Source organism: Dendroctonus ponderosae, unplaced genomic scaffold (assembly GCF_020466585.1).
Source record: "Dendroctonus ponderosae isolate FM_Combo_2020 unplaced genomic scaffold, Dpon_F_20191213v2 Dpon_F_20191213_2, whole genome shotgun sequence".
NCBI lineage: Eukaryota > Metazoa > Arthropoda > Insecta > Coleoptera > Curculionidae > Dendroctonus > Dendroctonus ponderosae.
The window spans coordinates 16913680-16923897 of record NW_026018165.1 but is presented as its reverse complement, the minus strand read 5'-3'; the positions used below and the strand labels follow the sequence as shown (position 1 = coordinate 16923897).

Here is a 10218-nt window from a genome sequence, read left to right as displayed (position 1 = left end):
TTTTAGCTATACGAAAGGAAAACATTGACGGTTTTAGTTAGACTGGCTAAAAATCGTTCTTAAACCAGCAGAATGTGTTTACACATTTTGCAAACCGCATTATTTGGAATCGTTGAACTTACCGCAATATTCCGAATAATACGGATTTTTTCCCGTTTTGTATCTTCAACATTTATCTCAGGCCAATCGTAATGGTCTGAATAACTTGTACTGACTTCGGGAGTTGACGATTCCGATTTATTTAGCAAATAAATGTCGCATTTATCTGGAGATAAATCATTAGGTTCACATCTGGAAATTTGAAAATTCAATATTTTATGGAGTAAAGGGAATCCTAATCCTTACCTGGCAGCGATATAAGTTTCACAATTATGTATGGACTTCTCGATTGGTGTACTTGATATTATTGCTGCTAGAAATGATATCATAATACAGTTGACTAATTATTATTGTTAATCGGAATTTGTTCAAACGAGCAACAAAAACCAAGCACTAAACGGAACCCAACTTATTAATTCACCAAAATAAAACTGAACCTATTTTTAATTTGCCTCGTATTTACCTTCTTTCTCTCCATTAGCATTATTATGTACCATTGCCTTTACAATTATGCGGTTGGAAACTACTGATGTTGACAAGTTGTCTAAAAAAGTGTCATGAAAAAGTGTATTGAAAAATCAAAATCACGAAATATATTCCATACCGTTCACACCTGTAATTGCATTGCTTTGCAAAGGCTCTTTTGCAGAATTTTCCATAATGGGTTCTGCCAGTAAATTCTCAATTTTAGGTGCTTTTTGCGAATCAACGCGTTTAAGGTACCAGTATTCTTAAACTACAGAGGAAGCTAAAAGTCTGGACGTTCAAAATGTTTATCAGCTTTGCATTTTTCTTTGTTTTTTCTTTCGCTTCATCTGGGAATGTGGAAAACAAAAAAAACTATAGAATGTTCTTATTTTGCTATAAATGCTGAATACCTTCCGATTTGGTTTCTACGCAGTTTTTCGAATCCAGGTTCAACCGCTTGTATTTCTGCTTTAGGGAAACTTTCTGAGTTAGCTGCTCTCTCACTGATTTCACAGTGCTTTTTGGGTTTTTCAATTTTTAACCCGTTTGCTTTGTCCATTTTAGAGTCTAAATTAATTTTTATCAAATTGCGTTTTGTATTATATCACTTTTAGAACGCTTGAAAATTCACCATTTTTTTGAGCAGCTGTAATTCCTTCAATGTTGTCTGTTTGCAAATAATTTTTATTATTACACTTTGGAGACTTTGCGGGCTCACTGATGAACTGATTTCGTTTTTCTTGCGCGTTTGGGTTTGCTTTCTTCTACGGTTATTGCTAAATTTTTCGCTTTGGTATCTAATAGTGAACAATTTTCAGGGTATCAAGTTATATAATATTTCGCGTTGTTTATTTACCACTTGTGGGTATTTTCTTGGGTAAAACTTCCATCGAAATGATTTGTTCTGAAAACCCCATTTTTTTATTAGCGTTAGGAGTTTCCTGCCAAGAATGTTCTAGAAAATGTACTTACGACCCTTACCTTTTATTAATTCAGCCTTAGGATTCAATTTCGTCGTGTGTAATTTATTAGAAGCTTTACTAGTGATTCCCTGTGCTGACCGATTTTTCGACTTGGGTTCCGACTCGTTAATCGCCCTCTTCTCTTTATTGCTTTCGAGGCTCATGTCTAAAACCAAATGTAAGAAAATAACCACTTGTTTTTCCAAATTCGCCAAAGCTATAGTTACGCTTTTCCTGCCATGTAGGAGCAGTCGATGGTATCTGTGGACTTAAATCATGATCGACTTCATTTTCCCGCACTATAGCTTTTGTTCCAGTGTTGATATTCTTGTCCATCTGATTTTCTTCTTGCTCGTCAAGGTCTTCTAAACTTGCCTTTGGAATGGCACCGTCCATAACTAAGAGCGGTTAGAATAAATTTTGCGAATTTCTTATATTTTACAAAAATGCACCTTGTTTTAACTCAGAGGTTCTGTTCTGAACTGAATTTGCTGAAACCTGAGAATTGGAATCCTGGTTTTTCTAAAGTTACTTTCTTCTCAGACATCGCTTGGCTAACTGTTTGCTCTTTATCATCTTCCAATGTTGGAGTTGGCTTGTCGGCTGGCAAATCTGGATGAGAATCAATTTTAAATTACAATTTGACAAATAGTTGCATCGACGTTTTTCGGAACCAGTGATTCGTTTTTTTTCACAAAGGGACAGGTTTTGGTGAACATAAATAATAACTGAATATACCGCTCTTTTGTATTCTTACATCCGCAGCTGCAGAAATGACTAAATTATCTTCTAATGCAATTTCACTGCTAGATTTTGTCACAGTGGACTTTTGCTCTTCAAGCCTTTCTACTCTTGGTTTTACAATGTCTTCTTTCTGGGCTGAATGAAAATAAAGATCAGTATTTTTGCAAAACATTATTGGCCTTTTGAACCAGTTGAGTTGAGTGACCTTGATCCAACAAAACATGATATTGTGGCTCTTTAGTAATATCCGGAATTGCCACCGGGATTCCAGAATCTGCTTTTTCTTTCAACGCAATTTTCCTCTTATTAGTCTTCGATTTTGTGTTTTTCACTTTAGCAACGCGTTGTATTTTTTGCTTCGAATTATCTGGTCTCTGAATTAGTACAGTCTCAGAAGCGATTCGACAATCCATCTCCTGCAGCAATTCAAATGCCTGACTTTCAGCAGGATTATGGGTGATTTTTTTGTGTTTAGAAAATTTTTCCGGCTTTATGACTGAGTCCTTTTGAACAGGCGCTAATTCTGAAAAAAATGTCGGTATTTTGCATAAAAACTATTAATTATAACGTGAACCTACTAGTCTCAGAAATAAGTCTTGAGCGGTTCTTAGGTAGATTATGCCCAAAATCACTTGCACACACAGAACATWCCCACCRTAGAGAAAGTAAAATAATATTTTACTTACTCTATGATACCCACATAGGGGGATATTTTGTGCTTGCACAATTAAWTTTCATCTTTATCGATGACACAGRCCATAGCCTAGATARACACAGAAAGGAGATCTGTGTGCAATGTTTGACAACAACGCCATACTAGACATATTTTACAATATTTATAGGGATTTAGAAGCTCTAATGTTGGCAACGTTGAATTGAAATCAAGCATCATTTCCGCTTGTGTCGTCGTATTTCGCATTTCTCCTTCCATGAGTAAAGTGAACGATTGCTGTATTACACTATTTTCGGAAATACAGTAAATTAATCATGTCCTACAATACAAGAAGAAGCAACATGGGCTACGGTAAGCAATTGGTTTTGGCATCTCACCGCTTTCATTAGTTTTCATTATGTAGCTTACATGCAATTCCAAAATGGTGGGCGAAATAATGGAGTGTTTCATTTTTACCCAGGTGCACCTCAGCAAAACAATCCTATGGGGCAAAGGAGGCCACCAGCAGCACCAAACAGCTTCTTTGTTTCCGGTGGTCAGGTAAGAATATTTATCAATATTTTACATAAATCCTATATTATTATATCTAAGTAAGAAAGTGCGTTGTTTGTTGAGGTTTTGAACAAAGCTCGCGGTTGCTTATGAACGGAACCCCAATGGGAGGATCGCTTTCAATAGCCTGGTTTCTTGATTAAGATACTTTTTCATGTGTTAAATGCACAGTTCTATTGTATTTTAAATGAGATTCATTAGCGGCCATTTTGCCCTCATAAGGATCAATGATAGTTGTCTGCACATTGTTGCCAAGTTTGCTGCTAAATGCTTAATATCAAGCAAATACCCATTTTCTAGTTTAACGCTCCCACGTGTTCGAAGGTAAGGGGATGCTAACTTAAAGATTATCCCTTTACTAACCACTTTTCTTAGCGGCGTCTCTTGTGAAAATGCGTTTTTAATTTAACATTTTCCACGCCTGTGAAATTTTCGAGCGTGCATGGAGGTTTGAGAGCGTAAACGAAGGTGGCTGCTAAGGGAGAATTGCGACCTTGAATGACCAAAAAGTGGTCAACAATCTCAATTTTCCAAGAAAAATTAATAAAGAAAGTTGTTAAAAACTGATTAACTGCATAGTAAACAAATTTTTAACTTCAAACGCGAGAACTCAAACCAGAAATTTACGAAACCTCAAATGCAAAACATGGGATCAATTAGAAATGGGTTGCTTGAGAATGGGATTCAGATACAGTGTCAGATATTTCAACTGCCCGCGTTACACAATTAAAATTTTTAGATCAGGATTTTTAATTATTAGCATTTCACACTAAACTTATAATTCTCTTGCGTTTTTTTTTGTTCGAGCATAAAGCAATCAATAGTAGCCAGCGCGGTATGAAATGTCCTGGTGATGTACAATAGAAATTTATCCGCGAAACAATGGCAATTAAATTATCTAACGCTGTATCATTTAGATCCATTTACCAGCACACATCATTAGAGGGAAAATATCTAACTGCTAACGAGGCAACAGTAAATCAAGAGGATTTCAAATGTGTTTTATTGTATATTACAGTATAACCTCTGTAATCCGAACTAATTATTGCAAAGGCAAATTCGGATTAACGCATTTTTTTGTATGTACAAACATACATAACACACATGTGGGAATCAAGTCGGTGTTAAAAAATAGCGAATTTAGTTGGTTTAGTTTCTCTTTGATCTGTCGGAAACATTCAAAGCTCATTCAAGCTCTGACGAAACAACTTCGTCCGTTTCGTCAGAGCTAGAGAGATTAGTTCATCTTGAACATGTTCCAAAATATCCATATCGTTTATGGATTTTGTAATTAATAACTTCCTAATGTGTAAAATCCCCGCCAATTTGGTTTAACAATCCAGTAACACCCGTTATTTTTTACCGATGTCTGCTAATGCAACTATGCTTCCACGCGGACATGGAAGAAAGTCTTCTTTATCGCTTGAATCGCATTTCGGTCCATGTCCATTCCAGTTCAGTTTGGTGGCAAAACGTTGCGGATAAACGAATTTTTTGGACTATAGCGACAGTTTGTGAACGTTCGGATTAAAGGGGTTTTGCTGTAATACAAAGTATATCATGTAACTTTTCCTGACTGTATTTCCAATTTCGACACAAACAACGTTCCTGGTCATTTATTCAGGTTATCACAATTTAGTAATTAGATAAAAGTAAGATGGTGGAAAAACACCGAAACGTTTTTATTTTTAATTAATGACTAAATTGTGATAACCTGAATAAGTAACTGAAACCCAGGAACGCTGTTTGTGTTAAAATATGAAGTATATTTATCTATAATGTACTAACATAAATTTTTGGTATTTAGGTGTACAGAGCCATACAGAGCCATGGTAGTTGCACATATATAGGCACCTATTTGTATTGTGTTCATTAGAAATCTGATTAAACTTCCTTACAATTTCAATTCATCCTTGTCTAGTCATAGAGATATACATGTGGGGAATGAATTGATTTTTATTGGAAATTTAAGCAATTCTCTTTGAACAACACATGTATCTTGACTGCATATTGTGTGTTTCTTATTTTGTTGTTAACTTTCGATTCTGCATCCTGGCAGTATCTGAGTAACAGCGTACAGGTTTAACACTGTGTTAGTTACGAGCAATTGAACGCATGGTTATCTACAAAAGAGTAACCGCGCTTTATTTCTCTTTAACTGCCAGTGTTTTAGGTAAACAATTTAGAGTCAAGATATGAAATTAAATAGATATCTTTAACTGCATGTTGTGTTTGAGGATAGTTAAAGTGCCACGATCAGAACCAAACTAATAATCGCTCGATTTTACGTAGTGGTAATTTTAACTATCAACATATCTCAGTTAAAGATGCACCTATATGGGTGCCTCACACCGTCGAGGGTTTAATATTTAATGATAAATTTAACCCTGCTCGTATAGCTGTCTGGCTCACAACAAAAACCATTAATGAAGGGGCCAGCATATCAGCAGCCAAGAATGACTCAGGCTCCTCAAAGACCCCCACATCAGAATGTCCAGAACTTTAATGCTCAGGTAACGGAAATCAACGTGTACGTTTTGATTTGTTTTCTAGTGTCATATGGAGCAGTACTTTATTCTCTATCATTGAATCAAAGTTTTACAACCTGTGACAAAGCAAATTGTTCCAAAGAGTAGGTTTTTGACAATGTGTCGTGAACTGTACTGTCGGATCAAACATTAAAAACTATGTACCGTTATAAAAGTAGTAATAAATGCAGGGTTTTGCAACCAAGACGGGGTGGGAGACTGCGGCGAACTGGAATGTAATTTGTAATTTGATATTATATCAATAGTGACCATCCATTAAATTATTTTCGTTACACAAGATGCCTGGCAAACCAAACTTATGGTTCTTTTAACAAAACACATCCCGTATCAATATATTCGTTCCATTCCAATCAATTTTAATGAATGTTCACTATTGATACCAATATCGCATAAAAAATCATTTGAAAATTACACACCAGTTAACTACAATCTTCCACATCTTTGTTGCACCACCATGTATACGTTATATGTCAGAGATCAGTCTGTATTTTCGTATACAGATCACACCATTTGAGATTGGAAAAACAAGTTTCTCGTTTTTTTTTCAGGCTCAACAACAGCAGACCCAACAAAATCAGACGCCAAACATTCAGCAGAAACAGGTACATAATTAATCTACATTTGTCAATCAATCAAAGCATATAGAATACAACTTCAAGCATTAAAATCATTATGAAATGTCAGCAATTTGTTCAACATGATGACGAACTTATTTCTTTCGCGGTTTCCACCAGAGAGGTTTCCCTCGTTGATGGCCAAGAATGTCTGATTCTTCCAACGTTACACCAAACTTTTGGCATTGTTCTTTAAGTTCTCAATCGTTGTTTATTTATCTGCTTAGGCCCGGCCTCAGGAACCTCAATCAACTCCAGTTCAACCGAAACCAAGTCCTTCGGTTCAGCAAACTCCCCCTCCTGTAGAACCGCCAAAAGCAGCTACTACAGTTTCACCAACGCCTGTAGCAGCACCAACGCCTGTAGCAGCACCAACACCTGTACCTGCACCAGAACTGGCACTCGAACCTCAAACGGCTCCAGTTGAGGTATCCAATCCTCCTCCATCTCTGGGTCCAACCGAAGACTACATGGACTTGGAAATGGATAACAAAAAGAGATTGTTTTGGAAGAAAGGTTTGTAAAAAAGATTTCAACATTTCAGCAATCAAAACTGTAACCTAAATACAGCTTTTTTATGCTTTAAATCCTTGCCAACACATGAATGATGACAACTCACTGCGCAAATTTGAAGCATGTTTAAACATTGTATTGAGAAGCTTTATAGTTCTCTACATTAACGTGCACTGTGAATTACAGTTCTGATACATTTCCCTTTCAATGCAACATCCCATATAATTGAAACTTGTCGCATTACATAGTGAAGATTGATTTTTATTTGCTACAGGTAACAAGATTTCCAAAGCTGAAAAGCTCCGCAAGCGTAATTTGAGATTGAGCAAGATTCTGCAGCCAAAGAGCGCCATTATGATCCTCAATGAGTTGGTGAAAGGATGTTCTTACAATGTCGAAGAACTCCCTGTTAAAACCGATGCTGCTCACTTTAGAAGTATTGTTAATTTTGATGGACAGGAGTTTGCTGGCACGGGTAAGTTGTGCTTAATATTTGTTTTTCCACATGGAGTCAGCAGAGCAAGAGAGTTTCATATTTTGCTTAGCGTTACACCTGTGGAAGATTAAAGTATAAACTGATACTCCGACTTAACCGTTTTGGTTAACCGGTTGAATATCGGCTTTTTACTATGCTCTTGAGAGTCGGCGTATATTCGGTAAATGAATTAGGCCATAGTATCAGAGCAAACATTGCAATATTAAAACATTCGCATTAGTGTATATATGTTCTTTTAAAATACAAACGCTCGATCTTTGCAACATGTACAATAATTATAGGACGCACGAAAAGCCTAGCACGGAATGCTGCTGCAGAAAGAGCTTTAAAGTATCTGGTCAAGAATAAGAAAATGACTTCGACGAAAAAAGAAGGAGCCGATGCCGATGGTGATTGGAAGATGGAAGTTGATGGAGAAGACAATCAAACATTGCCATGGTCACATATTGCTTCTTTTGCTATGTATAAATTGTTTTCCACTTGGGGAGAAGATCGTTTGTTCCAGAAAGAGATGGTAAATTGCTACTGTTCAAATTTCATCAATTTTTCGTCACTTAATTAAAATCGTAAAATATAAAAAAAATAGTTTATTGATTCGATGAATTAACCTACACATTTTTTCTTTGTTCTGCCAGACTGATCCATCAGACTTAATTTTGAAAGTGAATGCTGGTCCCAAGGAACCAAAACCTGCTAAAAAAATGCCCGAAAATCCCGAACTCATGAACCCGTTAATGTTGATGCATCAGATGATGCCGACCGCCGTTTGGCAAGAAGTTGAGAGTAAAGGAAATCCACCAAATGTAATATTCACGTTTTCTTTATCCATCGAGGGAAAGCAATTTATCGGATCTGGTAAGTGTTGTCTTAAATAACCATTATTGTTTCTATACAATGAGGAAAAACTACTATTATTACATACATAAAATTAAGAAGTTTTCACGTTTAATAGTCAGTTAATAGGAGATTGTTTTTTTGTTGCAATAGGTTCAAGCAAAAAGGCTGCTAAAAAGTTAGCAGCATTTGCAGCATGTCACGACGTTCTGCAAGTTCAATATCCTCCGGATATATGGACTCCAGTCTAATGCAGCTGAGTTTCATGTAGGTTTTTCATTTGCTGCATCTCTAAGCTTCTCTAAATTAGGGTACAGAGAGGATGTATGATCCATACAATTATTTGAATAAGTTTGTGTTATTTAACGATGGCGACCTGTTACAAGATAGAAGTAATTACAAATTATCTCATTTGTATTCGAAAAGTTAGTTGATGCAGATAATGGTTGCAATATTATTCGCATATGTGATTCTGATGATTACTTCATTATAATACAATTTATAATTTTTTTATTTCAACTTTGGGACATATTAGTTGCTATAAAGAAAGTCTATATCATGCTGATACAAAGTTAATGGTATCGTACTGCGGTATTAAATTTGTTTAATGTATATGGACGTATTATAATGAGGAATAAAATATCTTGTATATAACTTTTTTACTCTTCCTTTCGGGTGACTTTCACTTACCTTGCATTTAATTACCTAGTGGAGTTTGATGTTTCGGGAATTGGATAAAAATAGTTTATTTGTATAAAAACAGGTTGGAGTATTACAGTTGCAATTCCGACTGGAAGACATTTTCTACAATGTCATTAATTTCAATTTCTCTTGCTACCGTTAGCAGGCATTCATTTAATAGGCCTTCAGACATCCTGAAACATGTACTTTGATCAAATATGTTTTGCCTCTAAAGCATTCATTCAACCCTTCATAGTGATTGTTAATTGCATCGGGGAATATTTACGCGTGGTTAGTACTCACCTGCTCATCAATATCCATGGCTCGCAAGTGGTAGATCGTTTGTACATGGGGTTGCTTTTACAGAACCGATAGAAATCGAGCTTATATTGAATGGCATTCAAAGCTTGCTTTTTGTCAAAAGATGGTAGATGTTTTTCACTTTTCTTCAATCGACTGATCTTTATGTTTGCAGCAATTTTCGATTTCTGGGTGCCTTTTGAAGTCTACAAACAAAGAGTTTCCTAAGGTGAATCTGGTCAATTCATAAATAACATTCATCTGCGTCATATTGAAAAATTGTTCTTCATTAAAAACAAACCTTGCTAATATTTACCTTATTAATACTGTCTTTGATATCAGTTTGCGTTTCGGAGGACGTTTTCAAAATGGTTTTAACAGTTTCGTCGAACTCGGTTTGACACACTTTGTTATCAATAAATTCTTTGTCTTCGGGCTGCTCTTCGCCCGAATTGTCATCAGTTATACAAATGAGGCGCGCATTCTTGTCGCCTGTTATTGTTACTTTTGGCCTGAAACAATAGTACTTATCAGTTATTTCCATAATTAAATTACTGTTTAATTAATCCGCTAGACGGCCAGTGATTTATTAACGGTTTTTAGACAATGTGATTAATTGGGTGTGCACTGCTTTGTAATTTTTTCTACAGTTAGAAAAAAATGGGTTTCAAATAGTCTGTGGGTTTATCAATGGTAAAAATGAGTTGGATAAAGTGCAATGTTTACATTCGAT

At 35.8% G+C, this 10218-nt stretch overlaps 2 protein-coding genes and 1 long non-coding RNA gene across 15 annotated transcripts in view; 1 reads left to right on the top strand and 2 right to left on the bottom strand.

Moving 5' to 3' along the window:
* Positions 1-7: 7 nt before the first annotated feature.
* On the bottom strand, positions 8-3054 carry LOC125503374. Of its 7 annotated transcripts, XR_007280795.1 has the most exons (11): positions 2852-3054; positions 2479-2796; positions 2287-2403; positions 1982-2141; positions 1757-1927; positions 1549-1695; positions 978-1471; positions 704-914; positions 563-643; positions 346-412; positions 9-291 (listed from the first exon to the last, which is right to left on the bottom strand). It is a non-coding gene; the product is annotated as an uncharacterized LOC125503374 (long non-coding RNA). The 7 variants fall into 7 exon arrangements; XR_007280794.1 differs by having other exon boundaries at positions 8-291; positions 978-1364; positions 1424-1471; positions 1982-2796; XR_007280792.1 differs by having other exon boundaries at positions 2268-2796.
* A 91-nt stretch (positions 3055-3145) lies between these two features.
* On the top strand, positions 3146-9158 carry LOC109536646 (double-stranded RNA-specific editase B2). Of its 6 annotated transcripts, none has more exons than XM_019902948.2 (10): positions 3176-3297; positions 3350-3486; positions 5306-5330; positions 5898-6011; positions 6596-6649; positions 6889-7177; positions 7449-7649; positions 7952-8184; positions 8306-8525; positions 8658-9158. In XM_019902948.2, exons 2-10 carry the CDS (start codon positions 3368-3370, stop codon positions 8753-8755), a joined length of 1353 nt encoding a protein of 450 aa, XP_019758507.1. In that variant the 5' UTR covers positions 3176-3297; positions 3350-3367; the 3' UTR covers positions 8756-9158. The 6 variants fall into 6 exon arrangements, with proteins under 6 accessions (XP_019758508.1, XP_048519540.1, XP_019758506.1 ...); XM_019902951.2 differs by having other exon boundaries at positions 3178-3297; positions 3407-3486; XM_019902949.2 differs by lacking the exon at positions 5306-5330 and having other exon boundaries at positions 3146-3297; positions 3407-3486.
* Positions 9159-9234: 76 nt separating this feature from the next.
* The window catches only part of LOC109536639, a 30699-nt gene continuing 29715 nt past the window's right edge, over positions 9235-10218 (bottom strand). For both annotated transcript variants that reach the window (XM_019902939.2, XM_019902938.2), the window contains exons 9-11: positions 9802-9997; positions 9489-9691; positions 9235-9379 (exon numbers count right to left, since the gene is read on the bottom strand). In XM_019902939.2, coding sequence (XP_019758498.2) covers positions 9277-9379; positions 9489-9691; positions 9802-9997 — 502 coding nt within the window. In that variant the 3' untranslated portion in view covers positions 9235-9276. The remainder of the gene's footprint in view (positions 9380-9488; positions 9692-9801; positions 9998-10218) is intronic.